This window comes from Lepidochelys kempii, chromosome 8 (assembly GCF_965140265.1).
Source record: "Lepidochelys kempii isolate rLepKem1 chromosome 8, rLepKem1.hap2, whole genome shotgun sequence".
Lineage (NCBI taxonomy): Eukaryota > Metazoa > Chordata > Testudines > Cheloniidae > Lepidochelys > Lepidochelys kempii.
Genome location: NC_133263.1, coordinates 41,199,502 through 41,226,737, shown reverse-complemented (window position 1 = coordinate 41,226,737; position 27,236 = coordinate 41,199,502). Strand labels below are relative to the sequence as shown.

Here is a 27,236-nt window from a genome sequence, read left to right as displayed (position 1 = left end):
GGGCTGATGGGTGTTGGATTCCCCTACTTTTCAAAAACATCACGGTATTCCAGTGGGTTGGGGTTGTGGTTTTTTTGTTTTTTTGTCTGAAGCATGAGAGCTGGGCACAGCTGGAGATGGGACACTGGATGGTCTAGGGTTGCAGGATGTTCCCCGAGGTACACCCCCCTCCCTGAGAACCAGTAGCTAGGTCATTCTTCTGGTGATCTAGCATTATCTACACCAGGGGTTAGGTCGGCATTGCTACATCTCTCAGGGGTGTGGATTTACAGCCCCAAGAGACGTAGCTATGCTGATGTAAGGGGTGTGTGTGTGTTATGCTTATAAGAAGCACATGGGATCTTTTTCAGGGGAAATGGCAATATGCCACGTTTATTGAAGATACAACAATTAACATATGCATTCAATCACACCACAGACACACACACACACACACACTGTCCCACCAGTCAATGTTATAGTTACCAGTCCAGAGTCCGGATCAATCTAGTGGCCAGCTAGGTTGATCACGGGTAGGTAGGAGCTGGGTTCTGTCTGCAGGACGAACCTAAAGTTTCATGGCAAGGCACCCTGTTTATATAGTGATTTTCCTTCATTGGGACCAATGAGTTTTGCACCATCATGCTGTAATCAATTGTTGTTTGACGAGTGCTTGTTTTCTTAAATTTGTTTGTCTCATCCTTTATCTTGTTATTTCATCAAATCTCTCAGGGAGTTTCCCATGCTGGTTTTGAACACAGATCTCTTGTCCCCATTTATAAGTGCCTGTCTCATCTTTAGAGTTGTCAATCTTCCCTCCTCTGACATTTCAATAGGGGCCTGTTGCAGCCTCCTGGCGCCCTTGTGTCCGTCTCTGGCTCTTCCCTAGAACATCTGGTTCAGTGATGGCCTTCACACTTATCTCTTAACATACATTCCTCATTCACACACAAAACAGAATTAATTTACATAGAACATTTTGAATAGGAACATCAAATTGCATGCAGAAGAAAAACAATCATGGCATTCTTTTACTTATTTTAAAATATTAAGCCTACAACAAAGTGTTGACCCTCAAAGGTCTATTACTGCCTTGAAATCAGTCCAGACACAAAGAAATTCTGGCTGATGCATCTCTACTAATAGCATATTAGGCCATTCCTTTCAAAAAGGGTGGCTGGCAGGATATGGTCAAATCCTACATCAATACGTTTAATATATGCTACATTATTATCTTATTATTCTTTATCCTTCATTCTAAATTATACAAAATACAAGCATAAAATCCTACTACTACATGTCCCCTTTTTGACCCCTCAAGGAAAATTCTTGAATGGGTCATATTTTATGCAATTGTTTCATAGCAATATACTGAGAGACAATTTGAGCTTGTGGTTGTAATTTAACAAACATTCTTTTTGTCCAACAGCACATACAACACATTCCTAGCAAGTAAACACAGGACAATATTAACACAACTAGTAATGGGTGAAACAATATGCCCTTAGAGGTCAGGGACCAGCCTATAAAAACACTGTACCAATGATAGGCCATCAGTTCTTTTTCAGAATTAGCAATTTTTAGCATGTCTCCATTTGCATGTAATATTTGAATGACATGTGTCATAACCATAGGGGTAGCCTAAATTCCTCCTTACCTGTAAGGGGTTAAGACGCTCAAATAACCTGCTTGGCACCTGACCAAAGGAACCAATGGGGACAAGAGAAACTTTCAAATCTGGTCAGGGGGAGAGGTTTGGTTTTGGGTTCTTTGTGTCTGTGGCCATTTGCTCTTGGGACTAAGAGGGACCGGACATCAATTCATGTTCTCCAAATCTTTCTGAACAAGTCTGTCATATTTCAAACATGTAAGTAACAGCCAGGCAAGACACATAATTTTATCTTTGTTTTCTCAACCTGTGAATTTTCCCTTTGCTAGAGGGAGGTTTATCCCTGTTTTGTTGTAACTTTGAAACTAAGGCTACAGGGGGTTCCTCTGTACTCTTTGAATTTTCTGCTACTCTGTAAGGTTAACTACCAGCCTAAGTTTACAGAGTGATTCTTTTACCTTTTTCTCTTTACATAAAATCCTTCTTTTTAAGAACCTGACTGATTTTTCCATTGTTCTAAGACACAGGGGTTTGGGTCTGTAGTTCCTTTGTAACCAATTGGTGAGGATATATGCTCAAACCTTCCCCAGGAAAGGGGGTGTAGGCTTGGGGGAATATTTTGGGGGAATAGGACTCCAAGTGGTCCTTTCCCTGATTGTTTGTTAAATCACTTGGTGGTGGCAGCAATCCCAAGGCAAGAAAGGAATCTGTGCCTTGGGGAAGTTTTAACCTAAGCTGGTAAGAATAAGCTTAGGGGGTCTTTCATGCAGGTCCCCACATCTGTACCCCAAAGTTCAGAGTGGGGAAGGAACCCTGACAACATGCTTCCCTATATCCCTGTGTGTCTGTTGTAAAAATGGAGTCACCTTTGCTTCTGACAATAAGTGATAAGTTAGATCATGCCAATCCAGGCCAAGGGTAACAGAAAAATTAACCGGAGTGGCAGTTATAGTTCTCTGTGCTTCTTCTATCTTTGGCAAATAGTACGTGTAATTGCTAATATATAATACACAGGCATTACATCTACATTCAACCACTGGGGGCTGACTAATACATGCATCTTGCAAAAATACTGTTTCCCAGGATGTAACACATACACATTGTCCATTGTACAAAACACGCGTCACGTTTTTTAGTTTGTCCCACACACATGTTCCCAATGAGGTATCTCTGCTACATGGTGCTGTGGTGACAGGTGGGGACAAGCATACCCATTTCTGAGGGCTCCATTCCATACACTGTTGGGTGTCCCAATAATTTCTCCTGTTTCCCAGCCCACTGACCCGTAGCCAAAAGGATCCAGTGGTCAATTTTGGAAGCGGGCTCACTTTCCATATTTCTGTCTCCACAGACTGTTGGTGAGCAATTTTAACAATAATTTTACCTCATAACAAATTAGGCTTAACCAGGCTGGAAACATATTGCATTCATTTATATTTGTAGGTATCGAACAAGGACCTTTCCCGTTGTTTTAAAAGATGTGTTAATACCCTAACATTTCTAGATATTACCTAAAACATTTTGTGTTCAAGTAATGCTAAACTAAGAATTTGCATCTCAGTACATCCTATGGCCAAGGCAAATTTATTTCCTAATTCTATTTGTTGTTTATACAGCAGCCAGGAGGTGGTGTTTAGCCACTGCCACATATTCCGTGTTGCTTTTAGGTTTCCCAGATTTATTTGTACCAAGTCCACAGTAGTATCTGCCTGCTTGTGAATGAGACTATCTTGCAGTTGTGACAAGGAACTTAACTTATTCTTCTTTACTTCCAGGTCTACAGTATTCATAATCCCTGCTCCAAAACCAACTCCTCCTAATATGGTGTCTGCTACATGAAGATGTTTTCCTGTTAAAATACTGGCATTCCTTGAACCTCCACCCTTCTGCAACATTGATTTCTGTAAATACAGTTAAAACGCTTATTAATCCTTTTCTGCCTAATGCAGTAGAGTTTTTTTTATAACATAATACACAACAATGCTAGCAACAAAATAAATACCACAAGACAAAACATAAAACACAATTTTTGTTGTGAATGTAGATTCACGGTATTCTGGGTTGCTCTTCAGCTGGTACCAGCTTTTCCTGAAGTTTTGAAAGGCAAAAATAACATTTTTCTACCCCTTTTGGGGTGGCAGATTATTACTTAAAATATCCCTTTCTTTTACAAATATCCTTGCTGATTGCAGGCAAAACAGGAATTACCCCCATACTTTCCTGTGTTTTTGTTGTATAGGCAGGCCAGCTTTCAATGGCTTCTACCTTTTAAGGGTTTAGGGGAAATTATCCCACTGTTCAGTCATTACATTCATGAGGTGGTGTACCTCAGTTTCCCTTTTTATACAGCAGACCAGATTTGTAATGTTTTTTTTCTGCTGTGCTAAGCTTTAAGTTTATTTACAGGTAATAGCTGAGATGCATCATTACCATTTTACCTTAGAGGTTTTTTTAAAAAATCATACACACTATACATTGTTACAGGGGCACTTATTAACATTAAATATATCTCAATGTTTAATATTAACAATAACATTAGTGTCAAATTTATTAAAGGTATCTTGTTATACTATGAATTATATCCTTGGGGTTTTGGTGAATTAAAAGGTAGGCGTGTCATGCATATAAGCAGACCCCTTTTGTACCTGTTTTCAGATTTCATCACTGCATACTGAATTTTTCTACTTAGGGTTAACCTGTCCCTCCCTTACTGTTAGGTTTGACTCCTTTTTCCACCTTCCTCTGTAGGGTCATAATTTGAGCCATTTGGTTTTAGGTAGTTTGTTTGCTGACTAGGTATGTCCTTTATCTGCAGCTCCTTTGTGCTGTCATTTATGGGCAGTTCTCTCCTTTCTCTATCAGTTAGGTAATTTGCATCAATACAGATGCTTTCTGGCTTGCTTTTGGATCCAAAGCCATCAGCAGCTCAGAGACTCTGTCTTTAAAAGGCCACTGTGGCGGGATGGTCCCCCCGCCGTGCCTTGAAGGGCTAAAAACAACCCTGGGAGAGGGCTGTTTTGGGAAAACAGTCACAGCTGTAGCCTGTGTAATTAGGGCCCAGCTGGCCCTTATAAGAGGGCAGTGGGCCAGAAGGAGGGAGACTCTCTCTAGCTACATGGAGGGTGGAGGACCTGGCTGCCTGAGAAGCAGGGCAGGGCAGGGCAGGGCAGGGCAGGGGGAGCTGTGGAGCTCCAGCCTAGCAGAGCCCCAGGCTGCAGCCCGAGGCCGTGCTGAGGCAGGGCAGAGGGAGCACCAGCCTAGCAGAGCTGCAGGCTGAGGTAAAGGCCCATCAAAGGGTACTAAGGCTGCAGAGAAGCAGCCCAGACCTAGACAGAGGCAGCTGGTCTGACCCCCCCCCCCCTTGCCGATGATGAGTGGTACAGGCTGTAGTCTGCCCCAGGGAGCGGGGGCTAGACTATGACTGACAGTTGCCACTGAGGCAAGGGAGGGATAGGGAGTTGGGGGTTCCCCTGGGGAGGGGAGACCCAGACTGAGGGGGTATTGCCAGGGGGCAGGACCCTAAGCTAGAAGGGCACCGGGGTCCAGGAGGGGCATGGGGCCAGTGGCAGGCGAGACACTGACTGGCAGAGGGCACTCCTAGCTGAAAAGAGCTAATTCCCTGGACAACCAGCAGGATGTGCCGCAGTGGTGAGTCATTGCCCCACGACAGCCACCATCAACTTTCACCAAAGTTCTGTTTACTTTTCACTTTTAACTCCTGCTTTCAAAACACACAGCGATCTGAAAAACAAAACCCAACCTATTGTGGCTCCTTTTGAAGCCCTAATAGGATTTTAATTAAATAGCATGTTTTGTTTGCATTTCTTTTACCCCTTTACAATATACACTGCACATGTCTTGGGGAAAAATGCACATTCCTTTCATAGTTTAACTTTTATAACATTATATTAGCCATATCAATTTTTACCTAAGGTGTAACTGTTTCTTTTGTGCTCACAGAGTTTTTATGTACCCTTATCAAAATGACAGTCTGATTACACAGAGCCAGCTTAAGGTTTAGTGTTTCTAACTTTGCTTCTTTGTGTACCTCACCCCTGCTGTTGCTCTGGAGGGGCACTGTCTTTTTTAAAATTTCTTATTCTTTTACTACAGCTCTTATCTGCTATTTTGTTACCAAAAAACCAAATCCAGAATCTCTTCCCATTCTTCTGGTTTTGACTGCCCTGATGCAGCCATGGCTTTGGTTTTTAAAAAGCTATTGAACTTTATAAAGCATTGAGGTACCTTTCATGGTTAAATGCTAAATACCAAAACCAAACAACACTAGCTACCTGTGTGGCAAAAAGTGTCTGTCAGTTTTGCAACTTTGAATGAAAAATTCAAATGGATTTTAATGGTATTATTTAAAAACAAAAAACCTATAAAACAGAGTTTTACAAACCAGGAGTCATAGAATCATAGAATATCAGGGTTGGAAGGGACCCCAGAAGGTCATCTAGTCCAACCCCCTGCTCGAAGCAGGACCAATTCCCACTTAAATCATCCCAGCCAGGGCTTTGTCAAGCCTGACCTTAAAAACCTCTAAGGAAGGAGATTCTACCACCTCCCTAGGTAACGCATTCCAGTGTTTCACCACCCTCTTAGTGAAAAAGTTTTTCCTAATATCCAACCTAAACCTCCCCCACTGCAACTTGAGACCATTACTCCTCGTTCTGTCATCTGCTACCATTGAGAACAGTCTAGAGCCATCCTCTTTGGAACCCCCTTTCAGGTAGTTGAAAGCAGCTATCAAATCCCCCCTCATTCTTCTCTTCTGCAGGCTAAACAATCCCAGCTCCCTCAGCCTCTCCTCATAACTCATGTGTTCCAGACCCCTAATCATTTTTGTTGCCCTTCGCTGAACTCTCTCCAATTTATCCACATCCTTCTTGAAGTGTGGGGCCCAAAACTGGACACAGTACTCCAGAAGAGGCCTCACCAATGTCGAATAGAGGGGAACGATCACGTCCCTCGGTCTGCTCGCTATGCCCCTATTTATACAATCACGTCCCTCGATCTGATCTGAGTGTTGATTTAGGTCCTCAACACACACACATTGATGACATCATCATCATCTGGACCCATGGAAAAGAAGCCCTTGAGGAATTCCACCATGATTTCAACAATTTCCATCCCACCATCAACCTCAGCCTGGACCAGTCCACACAAGAGATCCACTTCCTGGACACTATGGTGCTAATAAGCAATGGTCACATAAACACCGCCCTATACCAGAAACCTACTGACTACTATTCCTACCTACATGTCTCCAGCTTTCATCCAGACCACACCACACGATCCATTGTTTACAGCCAAGCTCTATGATACAACTGCATTTGCTCCAACCCCTCAGACAGAGACAAACACCTACAAGATCTCTATCAAGCATTCTTACAACTACAATACCCACCTGCTGAAGTGAAGAAACAGATTGACAGAGCCAGAAGAGTACCCAGAAGTCACCTACTACAGGACAGACCCAACAAAGAAAATAACAGAACGCCACTAGCTATCACCTTCAGCCCCCAACTAAAACCTCGCCAACGCATCATCAAGGATCTACAGCCTATCCTGAAGGACAACCCATCACTCTCAGAGATCTTGGGAGACAGGCCAGTCCTTGCTTACAGACAGCCCCCCAATCTGAAGCAAATACTCACCAGCAACCACACAACAGAACCACTAAACCAGGAAACTATCTTTGCAACAAAGCCATTGCCAACTGTGTCCACATATCTATTCAGGGGACACCATCATAGGGCCTAATCTCATCAGCCACACCATCAGAGGCTCGTTCACCTGCACATCTACCAATGTGATATGTGCCAGCAATGCCGCTCTGCCATGTACATTGGTCAAACTGGACAGTCTCTATGTAAAAGAATAAATGGACACAAATCAGACGTCAAGAATTATAACATCCAAAAACCAATTGGAGAACACTTCAATCTCTCTGGTCACTCGATTACAGACCTAAAAGTGGCAATACTTCAACAAAAAAACTTCAAAAACAGACTCCAATGAGAGACTGCTGAATTGGAATTAATTTGCAAACTGGATACAATTAACTTAGGCTTGAATAGAGACTGGGAGTGGATGGGTCATTACACAAAGTAAAACTATTTCTCCATGTTTATCCCCCCTCCACCCCCCCCCCCCAGTTCTTCAGATGTTCTTGTCAACTGCTGGAAATGGCCCACCTTGATTATCGCTACAAAAGGTTCCCCCTCCCCTGCTGCTCTCCTGCTGGTAATAGCTGACCTTAAGTGATCACTTTGGTTACAGTGTGTATGGTAATATCCATTGTTTCATGTTCTCTATGTATATAAATCTCCCCACTGTATTTTCCACTGAATGCATCCGATGAAGTGAGCTGTAGCACGTGAAAGCTCATGCTCAAATAAATTTGTTAGTCTCTAAGGTGCCACAAGTACTCCTTTTCTTTTTGCGAATACAGACTAACACGGCTCCCACTCTGAAACACACACACATCTGTGTGTGTGGTGTAGAATATTGTGTATAAATATATTGTGCAAATATGTGAAGCGTTGAGGACCTAAGCCAACATACTACTTTCATTAACATCCCATACACTGCTTTAATTTTTACATAGATTACATTTATATACAGTTGGGGGCAGTTAAGTTCCAATAGAAGCCCATTATGTTCTTTTAGCAAATTTGACTAAATTGTCCATAGTCAAATTATTTAAATCAGACTGTCTCTTTGCCTGGATTATTTAGACATTTCTTTGGAAAAGGGCCCATTTTTCCTTCAGAATGGCTGGCTGCAAAGAAACCAAGAATTATTTCCCTGTAACACTTTTCCTTTTTAACATTTTCACAGTTTAACTGCTTAATTCCCTCCAGCCTCTGCAGAGTTAATTTCTCACTCTCTTTCCTTAAATCACTTGCTTATCTCCCAAAATGACACCATCAGTTCAGATATCACCAGAAATCTGAATTCCCCATGCCTGTACTTACTCCTTTCCTTACTCCTGCCACTATGCCCCACAGGGCTCCCAACCTGTTTTCCAATCTCTTTATCTGTTGCCTGTCTGCTTGTCTGGGCCTGATCCTGTTTTCCTCACCGAACCTTCCCTTCCCATGGGCACAGGCTTTGTCCCACTAACCATTTAGCAAGGAGGGTGGGCTCCTTAACATGCCCCCACACCTCCTGGTCCCTTTTCTTAAACATTTTTCTTAACATTATGAAATCACAACAATATTACACTCCTATATCCCCCATAGTGAAGTCTTACATAAATCTACTCCTTATTTGCCCATGCTTGTGCTGGGACTTACAAAACACAAAAAGTCTATACTCACTAAAAAAAAACTGCCTGACAGAGCAGGAGGGGAAACACTAAGCCCCCACCTTTTGGGTTCGATCCTGCTACGACCAAGGGTATATTCACCTATGCAATTTTTCCCCGACAGATGGGTAGGAGCAAGGATTTTGATCGTCCCCCTTATGGCACGGCACTTCTACAACCGGGGGTGTGCACACCTGAATGATTGATCACTTTATACGTATGGCATACCTTTTACCAGTATTTAGCAGTATTTTCAACAATCACAGTGCATGTCTTCCCCCTTTTGCAATTCTCCACCAAAAATGTTATGCTTATAAGAAGCACATGGGATCTTTTTCAGGGGAAAAGGCAATACACTGCATTTATTGAAGATATAACAATTAGCATATGCATTCAATCACCCCCCGCACACACACACTGTCCCACCAGTCAATGTTATAGTTACCAGTCCAGAGTCTGGATCAATATAGTGGCCAGCTAGATCACAGGAGCTGGGTTCTGTCGGTCGTGACACGATGCTCTGGGGAAGTCTTGGCAGGATGAACCCAAAGTTTCATGGCAAGGCACCCTGTTTATATGGAGATTTTCCTTCATTGGGACCAATGAGTTTTGCACCATACAGCTGTAATCAATTGTTGTTTGACAAGTACTTATTTTCTTAAATTGTTTTTCTCATCCTTTTATCTTGTTATTAAGTCTCTCAGGGAGTTATCCCAGGCTGGTTTTGATCACAGATCTCTTGTCCCCATTTATAGGTGCCTGTCTCATCTTTAGAGTCGTTAATCTGCCCTCCTCTGACATTTCAAAAGGGGCCTGTTGCAGCCTCCTGGCACCCTTGTGTCTGTCTCTGGTTCCTCCCTAGAACATCTGGTTCAGTGATGGCCTTCACACTATCTCTTAACACCCATTCCTTATTCACACACAAAACAGAATTAATTTACATAGAACATTTTGAATAGGAACATCAAATTGCAATGCAGAAGAAAAACAATCATGGCATTCTTTTACTTATTTTAAAATGCTAAGCCTACAACAAAGTGGTTAACAAAATGGGATTAAGAAGTGGTCTTTTTCCTCCTCAGAAAGGTTGCTCACTGGTAGTCATGGTAATTATCTCCAATGCCTTGGTAAGGAATAACTTGTCCAAAGTTGCTTGATGCAGAATTTTTGTCCCAAGAAAGAAGGGAAATAAGCCACAGATTTATGTCCTTCTGATAAATTTTTTTGGCTCTACAAGAAATTCTCTTAAGTGGGATCCCCAGAATCCAAGGAAATCAGATCTTATGGGTTGAAATAGAAGCCTTTGGATTGGTTTGAATCCAAGACAGATCAGGTTAGTCTTGAAATAAATATTTTGAAAACAGATCCATCTTGGATAAGAAAGTCTTGCATCCATGAGCTGGGATTCCTCTCAATGCAGAGGAGAGAGAAAAAGAGACACCATAATTCTCAGGACAGATTCAACAGATAGATTCAGTTGTGCCTTCTCAGATCCTGGGATAACTGAAAGAATAGATGCCCTTGAATCGCAGGGAAGTTTGATCACTCCTTTGGAACTAGCTATTCACTTGGTAAAGGCCACAAGTCTGTGGAGAGCCTTACTAGAGGACCTGTTCAAGAGAACTAATTCAGCATTGATTCTGAACCCAATCTCCTAGCCGATCCACTCCTCCAGTGGCAGCTGTATTTCTCCAGCACTGTCATTTTCTGAGATCTAAGATTATTTATTTTGGTATTGCTGAGGGCCTTGGGTCTGGGGAGGCAGACTAATTTGTTGCTTCTCCTATCATTGCTATGGAGTCTGATCCTGGGGTTCCTTGATGATCTATTATTATTTTTAATTCATTTAATTAATTCATATGGTTAATTACCTGATGCTAATGGTTCTTACTATTTTGAATGGTTCTGGGGCTTTGTGGCCGTGCATGTGAGCCACACAATGGGGCTCTGAAAACAGGGTGCATTCAGAGAGCAGCAGCTGCTTGATAAGTAACACTCTTTCCTTCATCTTTAATAGTTTACAGGTACTTAGAAGTGACACTTATCTTGATTCTCAGCAGCCGCAGCAGTCACCACCCACTGGGGAGAGAGCAGCAAACAGCCAGGATTCGAAATATTCCTGTGGTCCTGGAGAAGGACAAATTAGATTCTCCCTTTTCTTCAGTGTGAGGTTGGTTATATTTAATTTAATTTTCACATAGAAAATAAATGATGTCTTGATTTTGGTAGACAATGGTACCATGACAGGTTTCAGAGTAACAGCTGTGTTAGTCTGTCTTTGCAAAAAGAAAAGGAGTACTTGTGGCACCTTAGAGACTAACCAATTTATCTGAGCATGAGCTTTCGTGAGCTACAGCTCACTTCATCGGATGCATACCGTGGAAACTGCAGTAGACATTATATACACACACAGAGACCATGAAACAATACCCCCTCCCACCCCACTGTCCTGCACAGTGGGGTGGGAGGGGGTATTGTTTCATGGTCTCTGTGTGTGTATATAATGTCTACTGCAGTTTCCACGGTATGCATCCGATGACAGTGGGGTGGGAGGGGGTATTGTTTCATGGTCTCTGTGTGTGTATATAATGTCTACTGCAGTTTCCACGGTATGCATCCGATGAAGTGAGCTGTAGCTCACGAAAGCTCATGCTCAGATAAATTGGTTAGTCTCTAAGGTGCCACAAGTACTCCTTTTTCTTTTTGCAATGGTACCATGGCAGACTTCCTGTGCCCTTCTGTTTGGATAAGTTAGTTACTCTGAAACCTTAGTTAGAACTAAATGCCTCTCCTATGATGCCATCAATGCTCATGGCCTGATCTGTCCCTTCAGGGCCAAATGGTGCTATTTAGCCACTTACCTCTGCAGGAATGGATACAGAACCACACTGCCCAAGGGGAGTTTGGGGACAAATTGTTCTTCAGAGAGGCACAGTCCTTCCCTGAGCACACTGGTAAACCAGGCCTACTCCATGAGCCAGTGCAGAGGAGAGGCAGGGCCTCCCTTTTGGGGTGCTCATAGCATCTCTTCCTCCTGGGAGAATTCTGTGCAAAAAAAAAAAAAAATTCTGTGAATGCTACTTTAAAATTCTGTCTATTTTATTTTGTCAGAATAACACTATATACATTTTGGTATTATTATTAAATTATTTTGGTAATTTATTTAAAAATACCTGTCAACAAATATGTCTTTAAAAATACAGATGCACAAAATTCCCTCAGGAGTAGAGAGTTAAAGAAATCCCTATGACAACCCAGTTCCTGTTTCTCTGCCCCCTCCCCTCCCAGAGCCCAGCCGTGGGGCATCCCCTCCCCAGTGCAAACACTCCTCCCCCAGAGCCCAGCTGTGGGCCCCCCACAGCCCAGACACCCACACCCCCTACCTACCTACCCTGCAGAGCCCAGGGATCCAGTGGGAAAAGCAACCTGATGCTGGGTCCTGGGCTTGTGTGTAGTTCCCTGCATGCTGCCCTTTTCCTTCAGGGCGTGCTGAGAACTGCACTTGCTGGGAACCCTCCAGATCTCTCCCCCTGGCAGTCTCTTCTATTTCAGAGCTGGGTTCTGCTGGGTGCAGAGGCCCCCAGTGGTGGCTAGCAGCTCTGCAGCCCATTTCTGTGAGGAGGAAAAAGGAAATTCTGCATGCACAACTTTAATTTCTGTGCAAATTCTGCATGCACAGTGGTGCTGAATTCCCTCAGGAGTAACCTCTGGAGTCACCCTTAGGGAGCTGTCTTTGCAATGCCCTGACTGTACGTTAAGGACTCAGTGCGCACTGAGCCAGCAGTTCCTCCTAGCCTGAGAACGCGTCCCTCCCTAACCTTAATAGTCTCTTAAAGCCAGTTTTTGTATGGAAATATTACCTCTCCCCTCCCCAGACTGGAATGCCCCCCCACATGCACATGCTAACTCATGCACAAACTGCCTTAAATTTACTCTCCAGAATTAAAGGAAAGAGCCCCTCCCCAAACAATATGAACGTTGGGAGCAGGCCTGTGATTTGGAGCACATGCTGCCCTGTTATCCTGTAACTAACTGGAGGAGCAGCTTGGGGCAAGGTGCTGGCCTAGCTACTGGTGTCCTGAAGAGTTGGAAGCTGAGAGAAGTTGGAAGCAGTTGGTGTGAGCAGTGCAGCCAAATCCTCTGAGTCCCGCATGATGCCTTCTCAGGCCTCTTCCCCTGGTGGTGTCTCCAACGCCCATCTTGTGTGATGCCTCCTCTACCCCAGACCTCCCTACTGGTGCATCATCCCACTTCCCCCTCCCCACCTCTCTCCATGAGGACACTTTGCATCAATGAATGTGAATTGTGGTGGTGGAGGCTGGAGCATGCAGGCTGATCCTGACTGCAGAGTGGAGAGAATGAGTGAGCCACAGCAGATATCTGTCTACACTGTAGTTGGGAGCAAGTCTCCCAGCTTGGGTAGACAGACTTGTGCTAGCAGGGCTCGAGCTAGCACACTCAAAATAGCTGTGTGGACACTGCTGCTTGGGCTGGAGTGCAGGGTCTTGAGCCCATCCAGCCCCCCCTGCTTGAGAGCCAACATTCCAGCCCAAACTGCAACATCCACATTGCTAACACACGTCTGCCTACCCAGGCTGAGAGGCTCACTTCCCACTGCAGTGTAGACAGATACAGAGGGGCCCTGGCCCTGAAGGACTCACCTCAGGCTGTGGTTGCCTCCTTACTTCCTGTCTTCACTACTCAGGAATAGGATATCTCCCCAGAGGAGAGGCACTTCAGCAGCAGTAAGATCTGTGTCTTTTCTCAGCCCCAGTGACTCTCTGTATCTCCAGATAAAGGACTTTGTTTCTCCTATAAATATTCAAATTGAGGGAAATGTGTAGGGTGACTCTTGGACTCAGTCTTCTCCCCTTTAAAGGTCTCTGTGTTGTCATAGGACGGCAACAACATGTCTAGAAACCCACGTGCACCAGATACGACAGTAGTGGCCAGGGAAGATCACCACGAAGCAGAAGATTTTGAGATGACCATGGCAGAGCTGCATGCCCTGATGGAGCTACGATCTGTGAATGCTCTGAAAAAAATAAAAGAAAGTTATGGAGATGTCTTTGGAATCTGCACACGGCTCAAAACATCCCCCCAAGAAGGGATAAGGGGAGACCCGTTAGATATAGCCAGAAGGCAAGCAGTTTTGGGGAAGAACTTTATACCCCGCCAAAAACCTAAATCATTCCTTCAGCTGATATGGGAAGCATTACAGGATGTAACATTAATTACATTAGAAATTGCAGCCACTGTATCACTAGCACTTTCTTTTTATACCCCGTCACGAGGAAAAACTACAGTGTGTATAGACAACCATTCTGCTACTGAAGAGGGTGAAAATGAGATGGCTTGGATTGAAGGAACTGCAATTCTTTTGTCCGTAGCTTGTGTAGTATTGGCAACAGCTTTAAATGATTGGAGTAAGGAGAAACAATTTAGGAGGTTGCAGCATCGTATTGAAAAAGAACAGAAGTTTGCTGTCACCAGAGATGGTCAAGTCATCCAAATACCCATAACTGACATAGTAGTTGGGGATATTGTGCCTATCAAATATGGTGACCTTCTACCAGCTGATGGTGTGCTTCTCCAAGGGAATGACCTCAAAATAGATGAGAGTTCACTCACAGGAGAATCTGATCATGTTAAGAAAACTTTGAGTGGAGATCCCATGCTGCTTTCTGGTAGCCATGTGGTGGAAGGCTCTGGAAGAATGGTAATAACTGCAGTGGGTGTAAACTCACAGATGGGAATTATCCTCACTTTGCTTGGAGTGGGAGGAGAACAAGGGAAGGAGAGAGTGAAAAAGAAAAAGAGAGAACAAGATGGCTCACCTGAGAACAGCAACAAAGCAAAAGCTCAGGATTATGCAGCCACAGAAATGCAGCCTGGAACTAGTGAAGAAAGCACTAATGGAGAAGAGACAGTCAACAGGCAATCAAATTTGCCAAAAAAAGAAAAATCAGTCCTACAAGGGAAACTTACCAGATTAGCAGTTCAGATTGGCAAAGCAGGGTTGGCAATGTCTACAATCACAGTGGTTGTCCTTATAGTTTATTTTTTAATTAAAACATTCTTGATTCAGGAGCATATTTGGACTGCTCAGTGCACCCCAGTTTATATAAAATATTTTGTGAAGTTCTTCATTATTGGAGTTACAGTCTTGGTGGTGGCCGTGCCAGAGGGTCTCCCACTTGCTGTCACTATTTCACTTGCCTACTCTGTAAAGGAAATGATGAAAGATAATAACCTAGTGCGGCATTTGGATGCTTGTGAAACAATGGGCAATGCAACAACCATTTGCTCGGATAAAACGGGAACATTAACCATGAACAGAATGGCAGTAGTCCAGGCTTTCATCAGCGAAATGCATCATAAAATTATTCCTGCATGTGAATCAATTCCTCAGACTACTCTGAACTATCTTTTAACAGGTATTTCTGTGAATTGTGCTTACACTTCCAAAATATTGCCTCCTGAAAAAGAAAGTGGCTTGCCACGTCAGGTTGGCAATAAAACTGATTGTGCCTTGCTGGGATTTCTTCTGGATTTAAAACAGGATTATCAGGCTGTAAGAAATCAAATACCAGAAGAAAAGTTGTATAAAGTATACACCTTCAACTCTGATAGAAAATCAATGAGTACGGTATTGAAAAATGTTGATGGTAGTTACCGAATGTTCACCAAGGGTGCTTCTGAGATAGTACTTAAAAAATGCAACAAAATCTTGAATGCTGCTGGTAAACCTAAACCATTCAACTCAAAGGACAATGATGATATTGTAAAAAATGTGGTCAAACCTATGGCTTCTGATGGACTCAGAACCATATGTCTAGCATTCAAAGATTTCCCAGCTGGGCAGCCTGAACCAGAGTGGGACAATGAAAACAATATTATCATGGAACTTACATGTATTGCAGTTGTTGGCATTGACGATCCATTGAGGCCTGAGGTTCCTGATGCAATAACAAAATGCCAGAATGCTGGCATCACAGTGCGTATGGTTACTGGCGATAACATTAATACTGCACGCACAATTGCTTTGAAATGTGGTATTTTGCATCCTGGGGAGACCTTCCTTTGCTTAGAGGGAAAAGAGTTGAACAGACTAATTCGTAATGAAAAAGGAGAGATTAAGCAAGAGCTCCTAGACAAGATTTGGCCAAAACTTAGGGTGCTTGCAAGATCCTCTCCCACTGACAAACACACATTGGTAAAAGGTATAATTGATAGCACCATCTCAGAACAGAGACAAGTTGTGGCAGTAACTGGCGATGGTACTAATGATGCACCAGCATTGAAGGAAGCAGATGTTGGTTTTGCTATGGGCATTGCTGGAACAGATGTAGCTAAAGAAGCATCGGATATTATTCTCACAGATGACAACTTCACAAGCATCGTTAAAGCAGTTATGTGGGGCAGAAATGTATATGACAGTATCTCCAAATTCTTGCAGTTCCAGCTTACTGTCAATGTAGTAGCAGTAATTGTTGCATTTGTGGGAGCATGTATAACACAAGATGCACCACTGAAAACTGTGCAGATGCTGTGGGTGAACCTCATTATGGACACATTTGCTTCTCTTGCTTTAGCTACCGAAAAACCAACTGAGTCTCTCTTGCTACGGAAGCCTTATGGAAGGAATAAACCCCTAATCTCCCACACAATGATGAAAAACATTTTGGGTCAGGCATTCTATCAGCTTGTGGTCCTCTTTACACTTGTTTTTACTGGCGAAAAGCTTTTCGATATTGACAGTGGAAGAAATGCTCCTCTGCATTCCCCACCCTCCAAGCATTACACGATTGTATTCAATACTTTTGTGTTGATGCAGCTTTGTAATGAAATCAATGCCCGAAAGGTTCATGGTGAAAGGAATGTCTTTGAGGGAGTATTCAGTAATGCCATCTTTTGTGCTATAACTGGTGGTACATTACTTCTACAGTTAGTTATAGTAGAGGTTGGTGGGAAGCCCTTTAGTTGTACTGAGCTTACAGTAGAACAATGGCTATGGTCACTTTTCCTAGGGATAGGAACATTACTGTGGGGCCAGCTGATAACAACAATTCCAAATAGCTATTTGAAGTTCTTGACAGAACTTGGTCGTGGGCGACCAAAGGAAGAAATCCTTGAGGCAGAACTAGCTGAAGGTGCAGGAGAGATTGACCATGCTGAAAGAGAATTATGTCATGGTCAGATCTTATGGCTTAGGGGGATTAACAGAATTCGAGCTCAGAGCCAAGTAGTGAATACATTTCGTACTTCCTTTTACGAGGAGTTAGAAAAACCACAAACACAAAGTTCAGTTCGCAGCTTAAGAAAATCTAAGCAATGAATTTTAAGTCCTACCTTCCCATTATTGAAACATCACTCAAAAAATAATACTGGGCTAAATGTTAACGCATTCACTGCGTTAAGAAATATATGCCGTTTTTCACACACGGTGATAACAAGACACTCTTTCTGTCTTGAACTGCAAAGGAAGGCACACTGGTGTGAATGGAGATTCAGCATAGAAAGGCTGCTCCTAGCTGTACTCAAAAATGGGACTGAAGAGCTTATTAACAGCGCTTATGTTTATCTTGAGCCTTTCATTTGGCTTTTTTGAGGGAAAGGGGTGAGCATGCCTCCAATCTATTAACTAATTTCTGATGTCAGCTGTTAAAATGTGACTAGTTTATTTTATAAAAGATAAAGATCTTTTTATAAAGTTCATAGATTCTTTTAATTTTGCTCTGTTTATGGCACATAACATAGTGGTATCACTGGAGTTTTGAAGTGACTTCACTGCACAGCATGAATGGATTTGAGTACAGTGTTTAATATTGTTAAATCTTGAGAACTGTCTGGAATAACTGGTTTTGTTCAAAATTCAATAGGATATTGTTAAATGTGGAAGATTGATAAACAATGGAACTTGCTTGAAATGTTTTTTAAATCTAACATAAAATGTGTTTAAATCAAAATGGATCAGTACATTAGTCATTTTTGTCATTATATTCGCTCATTGCTATCCTGGAGCCCCATCCAGCTCTCATTTAAGTCAATGGAATATTTGCCACTGACTTCAGCTGCGTCGGATCAGGCCCTTGACAATCTGTGGAATGGGAGTATGTTCATTTAAATCTAAGTGTTTAACAACCTCCCTCCAGCAGGAGGGTTGTGTGTACCAGGAGGAGTGTTACGATAGGTGTAGTTGGCATGTTTTTGTTTTGTTCCCCATAGTGTATGAACATTTCTTATTATCAAATAAAATAATTTTGTAAAAAGCTCTTTTCTCCCATATTACTTGATCAAGATAGAGGCCAGCATCTGGGAGAAATCATCAGGAAAGTGCCTAAAGGGGTGGGTTGGCTGCTTTGGCTGCACATGGCAGAAAGTTGGGGGAGCAGCTCCAAAGGGTCCTGTGCACTTTAAGAGGATGAATGGGAGGGGCAATACCATGGCTAAGGCAATGGCTGCTCATCTCACATTTTCAAAAGCCCAAAAGGCTCCCACCTCTCCCTGCAAATGCAGCTTCTCTAAGGGCTTGTCTATGCGCCGCTGTAGCACTTAGGGAATGTCTATACTTAAAACACTGTTAATAAAGACACTCTAAGCCGATGGGCGAGAGCTCTCCCATCAGAATAGTTAATCCATCTCCCCAAGACACAGAGGTGTTGCGCTGTGTACAAAGGGGATTAACTCACTATAATTACATCACTTGGGGGTGGATTTTTCACACCCCTGAGCAACATAGTTATACCAATATAGGTCTGTAGTGTAGACCAGATCTTACTGAAGACGCTACCTACGCCGACAGGAGAGCTTCTCACATCAACATAGGTACTTCATCTCCCCAAGAGGCAGTAGCTAAGTTGATGGGCGAAGCCCTCCTGTCAACATACCACTGTCTACACTGGGTGTTAGTATTTTCCACACCCCGAGCAATGTAGTTTTACCAATATAAGTTTGTAGTGTAGACCAGGGCACCCATTGCCTCTCATAGCTGCAGCACACGCCCATATGCTGACTGCAATGATAGTATGTGTTGGAGACAGAAAGACAGACAGAGTGACAGATTAAGTTGCTCTGGCCAAGGAAGGAGAGACAGAAGGGAAACTAGGCATACCTCTGGGGGAGGCCAGAGGGAGGAGATGATGTGCATTTTTTGATGGGATGAACCTTGTCAGGCTGGGGGATGATACACAGTGCTACACCTGTCATACTGCTTCCAGCCATCCTTCTGCCTCTTTATATAAAACAGAATGAAGAGCCAGGCTGGCACTGGCCCAGAGCTGGAAGAAGAGGAAGACACAGTTCTACTCTGCTAATAGGATGTCTGAGTGTGCCAGGGTCTTCCTTGACCTCCCAGAAGAACAGGCCATGCAGTGGTAGAGACTCACCATGCAACTGTAGAATGAGCTCAGTGAGAACCTAGAGAGAGCCACAAAAGGGACGCATGCTCTTTGTGCCTTCAGCACAGTCACTACCATCCGGGGCCTTCCAAAAGACCAGAGAGGAGACTACAGACATTGCACAGCCTCAGGGAGTCCGTTCAGGCCCTTGTCAGAAGGGCACCAGATCACATCAGCTTCTCATTGAAAGAGTCACTCAGCTGTTGACCATGTTGGGGTTCCAATGTCCTCTCAATGCTGGGTTGTGGCGCCACAGGCTGAACAGTGCAGGCTTTCGTAATGGGTCTGTGCAAGGATTCCCAGTGACTGTCACACTGTTGTTTTATCCTCAACAATTCAGACCTCCCAGTGTTGGGTGGAAGCGGGGAGGCAGATGATGGATTCCTAGTGGGTGAGTACCAGACAGTACTGAAGTGCACACTGTCTGGAGTGGCTCGTGACTGTGAGTGCCTACCTCCGGGCAGACTGTCAGAAAAACGGCAGACACTTCAAGCTGGTGGTGTGTTCTATAATTAGATTTCACCAGTCCAGTAACAAATGTGAACTCCTGGATCACTGTACCAGTCTTACCATGGAGTCACAGACTGTCCCCTCAGACTCTCCAGTCTATCTTGCCACCCAGACATCCTGGACCTTGTGATAAAAGGTCACTTATACCAAAAATACACCAAATCAGGTTACTTCCAGTCCCAAGAGACCAGCCACTTAACCAAGATCAATTGGTAATCTAGATCTTATGCCAAAGACAACCCTGGTAGCCAATTCTATAGTAAACTAACTGAACATTTATTAGTAGGGCCCTACCAAATTCACAGTAATGAAAAACGTGTCACAGACCATGGAATCTGGTCTCCCCCCATGAAATCTGGTCTTTTGTGTGCTTTTTACCCTACACTATACAGATTTCACAGAGGAGACCAGCATTTCTCAAATTGGGGGTCCTGACCCAAAAGGGAGTTGCAGGGGGGTCACAAGGTTATTTTAGGGTGGTTGTGGTATTGCCACATTTACTACTTCACTGCCTTCAGAGCTGGGTGGGCGGAAAGCAGCGGCTGTTGGCTGGGCGCCCAGCTCTGAAGGCAGCACCCTGCCAGCAGCAGCACAGAAGTAAGGGTGGCAACACTATACCATGCCACCCTTACTTCTGCACTGCTGCCTTCAGAACTGGGCAGCTGAAGAGTGGGGCTGCTGACTGAGGGCCCAGCTCTGCAAGAAACAGCGCAGAAGTAAGGGTGGCAATACCATACCATGCCATCCTTACATTTGTGCTGCTGCTGGCGGCAGCTCCTCCTTCAAAGCTGGGCTTCTGGCCAGCAGCTGCTGCTCTCCAGCTTCCCAGCTCCGAAGGCAATGCTGCTGCCTGCAGCAGTGCAGAAGTAAGGGTAGCAGTACTGCAACCTCATCTACAATAACCTTGTGACCCCCCCCAACAACTCCTTTTTGGGTCAGGATCAATGTCCCCTCTAATTTTTTCCATCCATGTGCAGAATGAATTTTGTTATGTTCACCAAATTACCGAGGTAATGTGCGGATGTGTGCCACCAGTAGAAACAAAAAACCTAGATATAATATGCTTTGACAGAGTCAGGCCAGAGGGCTACAGGAGAGTGCTAGAAGGTAGATACATTAGCCCCAGATTAAGCAGGTCCCTTTTCCCTGAGTAAAGGAACAATCAGGAAGTTGCTGGAATCAGTTAGAACAGGCAGGATAATCAGGGCACCTGGTTTATAAAGGACCTCACTTCAGTTAGTGAGGTGCATGCAAGGAACTGGGAGCAAGAGGCTCGCAAGGAGCTGAGAGTGAGTAGGCGTACTGCTGGAGGACTGAGAAGTACAAGTGTCATCAGACATCAGGAGGAAGGTCCTGCGGTGAGGATAAAGAAGGTGTTGGGAGGAGGCCATGGGGAAGTAGCCCAAGGAGTTGTAGCTGTCACACAGCTGTTACAGGAAACACTGTGATTCACAGGGCCCTGGGGTGGAATCTGGAGTAGAGGGTGGGCCTGGGTTCCCCCCATCCACCCAACTCCCTATTGGATACAAGAGGAGTTGACCTGGACTGTGGGTCCCACCAGAGGGGAAGGTCCCTGGCTTGTCCCCCGACCCACTAGGTGGATCAGCAGAGACTGTGGGGATTGTTCTCCTCCCTTTCCCCATGCTAGTCAGTGATGAGGTTAGCTGAGTGAATGGCAGGTTTGAGCCACGAGCAAAAGTGACCAAACTGAGGGCTGCTGTGAATCTCTGAAGCGAGCAAATCCGCCAATAAGTGCAGGACCTACCAAGGCAGAGGAGGAACTTTGTCACACTATATTTTAAAAAAGTTACCATGAGGATAATTACTCCAGCCAGGACAGGTTAGGCATTTTATAAATCAGTACTCAAAGAATTAAATTTAAGAATAAGAGAGAAATAAAAATTATGAAATACATAGACCAGTCAAAAACCTCAAATAACAGTACTTTGAAAGAATAAAATCACAGAGGATATATGTGCATTGCAGGAAGTATCAAGAAGTAACAACAACCACAATAATACAACTATGTGCTGGGAGGTGAGTGTGAAAGACAGTTTGTGTGTGTGTGTGACAGAGACACAGTGTGTGTGTGTGTGAGAGAGAGAGACAGAGACATGTGTTTCCCCTTTAAGTATTTTCACAGCCTGGCAGGACTCCACAGTGGACTGCAGCTGCCCTGGGACTTCCTTCAGGTAATCAGTATTGCTAACTCTCATGCTATATGGTGCTTTTCCTTAAAGCCCCAGTGTGTACACATAGGCGCAGGAGGATGATATTGAGGAGGAAGTGTGTATATACAGCATCCCCTTGAGTTCTGGGAGAAGTGGAGCGGCTTCTTCCCATGCTGAGTTATAGTGATTGGACTAAAACTTAAAGAAAGTATCCGTATGCCCAAAGTGTGGAGTCCTGGCGGAGTGACAGCTCCGACACTGAGCTGCGCACTGATAGAGAAGTCAGGCCATTGCCCCAGACCCGGGTAACATGGATCCAGGGTGGGAGAACACATCTCCCAGAACACATTCCTCACTGAAAGGGGCCCTTTTAAAATTCTACAGAGGACCCAGCCCTCTCTCACCACAAGAGGCAGGTCTGTGGAGGTTACTGTCACTCGAGTGTTTACACATCAATTTACAGTGTTATGAATCATAGAATCATAGAATATCAGGGTTGGAAGGGACCTCAGGAGGTCATCTGGTCCAACCCCCTGCTCAAAGCAGGACCGATCCCCAACTAAATCATCCCAGCCAGGGCTTTGTCAAGCCTGACCTTAAAAACTTCTAAGGAAGGAGATTCCACCACCTCCCTAGGTAACGCATTGCAGTGTTTCACCACCCTCCCAGTGAAAAAGTTTTTCCTAATATCCAACCTAAATCTCCCCCACTGCAACTTGAGACCATTACTCCTTGTTCTGTCATCTGCTACCACTGAGAACAGTCTAGAGCCATCCTCTTTGGAAGCTCCTTTCAGGTAGTTGAAAGCAGCTATCAAATCCCCCCTCATTCTTCTCTTCCGTAGACTAAACATCCCCAGTTCCCTCAGCCTCTCCTCATAACTCATGTGTTCCAGCCCCCTAATGATTTTTGTTGCCCTCCGCTGGACTCTTTCCAATTTTTCCACATTCTTCTTGTAGTGGGGCCCAAAACTGGACACAGTACTCCAGATGAGGCCTCACCAGTGTCGAATAGAGGGGAACGATCACATCCACTCTGTATTCACAATGGAAAAAGATAGAAACTCAGGAATTGTTTTAATTAAAGCGCAGATGATGGCAAAATGCAGCCCAAATGGTGGAGCTACAATCCTGGGCACTACTGTTTCTTTTCAGCCCTATGATTTGCTGCTGCACATTGTCCTTTTAAGTAGATTGGCACTCAAAGCAGACACAGCAGCAGCAGTCACCAGCAAGCTCCGTCTGTCCCATTCATGAGCCTTGTCACATTTCTCCTCCCCCCCAACTCTTCAGAGATGGGATACAGGGGTGGTGGGAGGGGGACACCCTGACATCAGCGTCCTCTTCCCCCTGCTCTGCATAGCAAACAGGAGGCTACCTGGAACAGCTCTAAGGCAGAGGGCAGGAGCAGCACGGCAGTGGGCAGAGGGACACCTGAAGTGTGTGGCACTTGATAGCTTGCTGGATGGCCACCTGGCCATGCAGCTTAGAGGAAACTTAGGTCAGGACCCCTACAATTACAACACAGTGAAATTTCAGATTTAAATAGCTGAAATCATGAAATTTACAATTTTTTAAATCTTGTGGCTGTGAAATTGAACAAAATGGACCATAAATTTGGTAGGGCTCTATATATTAACTAAGGAAGTGAGAGTTATTGACAGGTTAAAGCAGGTAAAATATATGCAGAGGTGAGTTGCGGTTTGTAATTCCAAATGGTGGCAGTGATGTAATAAACTGCCAGTTTCCCAGAAGTCTTTTCAGGGTTCCCAGATTGTCCCTGAAGATCTCCACTTTGCATCTGGTACACTTTCCTGTAAGAGTCCAAACAGTCCAGAGATGAAGGATCTTTCCTTGAATCCATATTTATAGCTTTTTCTCACAGAAAACAAGCTGCAGGGTCACCACCCACATGGGTTTTTTCCTTTGATGACGGACAGTGCGGAGTGCATTTTGACTCTTTGACCTGCAATCATCTCGCACAATGACCACTTGCTTTGAAATTAGGACTTTTCTGTTAGAGTACTTCATTTGCATTCCCCAAGACCTCTTTCTGCTGTGGTGGGTTATTTAGTTACAGGAGTACACCCAGTGTAAATATTTGCTACTACATTATAATGGGATACAAATAAGTGAAAACAGCGCAAGTAATATCCACTAGTTTTCCTGAAGTTTAAATACCAAATACACGTTTCTATGTTTAACAATCACTTTGATCTATACTAATATAAAAGTGAATTGGCTTGGGGTTTTGACATGAGCTGGCACCTGGTCTGCCAGCATCACACTCTCAACACAAAACTGATGTATGAAGGGGTGTCACTGATGCTCCTGACTATACATCAGGGCTCTCCCAGTTTCGATAAGGCATCAGCCACTATAAATCATATTTACTGCCATCTCCCTTTCATGGTAAGCTTTTAATCTATTGATACACATTGTTTGCACAGCTCTTCTGCCATTGGGCTTCCTTATATCATATGTGATTCCATTCACTTTCAAACATAGAGTCATAGAATCTCAGGGTTGGAAGGGACCTCAGGAGGTCATCTAGTCCAACCCCCTGCTCAAAGCAGGACCAATCCCCAACTAAATCATCCCAGCCAGGGCTATGTCAAGCCTGACCTTAAAAATATCTAAGGAAGGAGATTGGAACGGGAGTCCAAGCGGGAACGGTGTCAACAATTGTGCCACGACTGACTGCAGTATCTCCTGCGAGACTAGGACTGTTGGCGACATCCACCATGGTTCCGTCGATATTTTCATTGCGAAGACAAGCAATGCTGGGAGTCCCGGTTGGACGGCACCCATCCAGACAGTCTGGCTGGTGTCAAGGGCGATCCACATAGACTGAGCTCTGAACATCGCTGGGCGGTGTCGGGAACGTTCCCTTGACCGAGACTGGTACTGGGCCGGTGGCGACTGCGGCGATCCCAGTGGCAGCTTGCCTCTGGAGCGCGGGGCCAACATTGGCAGAGCTCTGGGTCTTTCTACACTGGCAGAAGAAGCTACTGCTGTTAAAAGTGAGATTCTTCTTTGAGTGATTGCTCATGTGTGCGTGCTTGCCACGTGCACCGGTGCTGGAGGTTTTTCCCCTGGCGGTGCGGGTAGGGGGGAGCGCCCTCCCCGTGACCCCTGGAGCGGCGCCTGCCTGGCGCGGTGTGGGGAGGGCTGTGTTCCCCCCACCCTCAGTTCCTTCTTGCTGCCAGTCAAGGTGCATCGGAACTGCTCAGCTCCAGCTTTGCTGCAGCTCGTCCCCAGAACTCTTCATTTGTTCAGTAGTACCTGTAGTTAGCTAATTCAATTAGTTTAGTCATTCAGTTAGTCATTGAGCCTGGGCCAGGGTATGCCCCACGCCCCAGGCTTTAAGTCATGTGGCTCTTGTAGGCGTTCTGTGCCAAGGAGCGACCCGCACGCAGATTGTCCGTGCTGCTTGGGAGAAACTCATGTCAGCGAAAGGTGCAAGATCTGCAAGTCTTTCAAGCCCCGGACTAAAAAATAAAGGGACTTTAGGCTCCAGGCTATCCTAATGGAGTTGGCGCTGGCCCCAACCGTGGCACACTGCTCCGAACCGGGACCTGGCACCGCGGCATTGGTATGTGGAGACCCTCTGGTACCATCGTCCAGTCGGCACCACTCCCTGTCCACCGGGCACGCCAAGAGGACCGGAAAGACTCCCTCTTTGTAATGGCACCGAGGGAAGTCTGGGACAGAGGCTAGGCCTATGTCGGGTAGTCCTTGATCCCCATCGGGCCCGAGGCCTCCGACTCATGTTGAGCTACTCATGGAGTAGCCCGGCCCCTTCAGAGCAGACCTCTCTGGATGCCATCTACGTCCGAAGCCCTCCAGGCAGCCTGGGACGTCATGTCCATCTCAGAAAGTCCTTCCCAATAAGCTTGCATTTTATTTTTCCTCACAGGGATCAGCACTAACACCAAATCACCAATATCAAATTATCTTTCTTCAGTAGGCTGATCAGATGAAACTTTCTGACTTTCCTGACGGTTTTTAAGATTCTGTTGGACTAACTTGTATATTCTCCTTAAAATGAGTAATGTACTCCCTTACCGGCTGTCCTGTTTTCTCAGTACAGCTGTCCCAGGAGCCTCAACTCAAACCTAGGGGTCCCCCTGCACCTGCCTCCTATGCAGGAGATCAACCAAGAAGATCAGAGGATGTGCCTGATGGGTTGGATGTGACACAGCATCACCATGGATGCCCTTGTCAGAAGAGGCAGACATGGGACAGCATCTAGCTAGCGTGGCAGAGGAAGACAAGGGGAAATAACGAGGAAGCCCAGAATCAGAAACCCCAAAGATCTGTTAGGAAAAGGTGGCCTGGTCCTGAGGCGCCTTCCCACATGGTCATGGTTTCAGTTAAGAGCTGTACCAGTAAGAAGCCTGCAAGAGCAGGCTGTGTGCACTCCCGGGACTGCACCAGCCTACCAGATAGCACAGGACACTCACAAAGCCTCTGTCCCATAAACAATGTAGACAGGCATATTTGGTGGCTGGGATTTGAGTACCCTCAACTCTCTGGGTCTACACATGGTTGGCACTGATGAGCCTGAAGGTGCTTTGCCCTGGCCCACATTTACCATGGAGAGCATCATATCAGCGAACTGCATTGTTGACAACCATGTTGAGACACAGCAATGTTTCATAATTACAACCAGACCTAATGAGGTGACAGTGTATCTCCCAAACACAGTGTGGCAGATCACTAGGATGCCCAGAAAGGTCGGTTGCCCCTTTGACGTGAGTGGTTAGCTGGGGGGCGGGACCTTGCCAGATTGATTCCTTTCGGAGGAGGAATTTATTTACTTACAAGGAATGTACACAGGCCTTGTGACTGCAGTCCCAGGGGAGCCACTGAGGTCACTCATTTAGGGTGAACTGCAAAGAATGGGGGAGGCAATCTCCAAAGTTGGTGGATATTCCAATAGTTAGATTTACCAAACGAGTACAAAATACCTCAGTGGTTACCCAGAAGCCAACAACACAGTTCCCTTGAAGCAATCCAGCCTGAGGCCTCCACCCAGACACCCAAGTCAAATACGATGAGGATTACTGAAAATCTTAGTCATCATATAAAAAAGTTCTACCAATCCCAAAGGATCAGACACATTAACCTCCCAGGTTAATGAATATTTCAGATCTTACCCATGGGATGGTGAGTTGTATGGGCCCGTGGTGTCCGGGCTCCTACAAATTCAGGGCCCGGGGGGCCTGGCTCCACAATGTTTGGGACCGG

General features: G+C 44.8%; 1 protein-coding gene and 1 long non-coding RNA gene across 3 annotated transcripts; one reads left to right on the top strand and one right to left on the bottom strand.

Annotated features, from left to right (window-relative positions):
• Positions 1 to 355: 355 nt before the first annotated feature.
• Positions 356 to 11,930, bottom strand: LOC140916528 (uncharacterized). 2 transcript variants are annotated; one of them, XR_012160540.1, is made up of 3 exons: positions 11,765 to 11,930; positions 9,349 to 9,471; positions 356 to 3,489 (listed from the first exon to the last, which is right to left on the bottom strand). It is a non-coding gene; the product is annotated as an uncharacterized lncRNA (long non-coding RNA). The 2 variants fall into 2 exon arrangements; XR_012160541.1 differs by lacking the exon at positions 356 to 3,489 and adding an exon at positions 8,302 to 8,375.
• Positions 11,931 to 13,812: 1,882 nt separating this feature from the next.
• Positions 13,813 to 17,241, top strand: LOC140916449 (plasma membrane calcium-transporting ATPase 1-like). The gene is made up of 2 exons (XM_073358095.1): positions 13,813 to 14,010; positions 14,464 to 17,241. The coding sequence occupies exons 1-2, from the start codon at positions 13,813 to 13,815 to the stop codon at positions 17,239 to 17,241; spliced, it is 2,976 nt and encodes a 991-aa protein (XP_073214196.1).
• Positions 17,242 to 27,236: the final 9,995 nt, after the last annotated feature.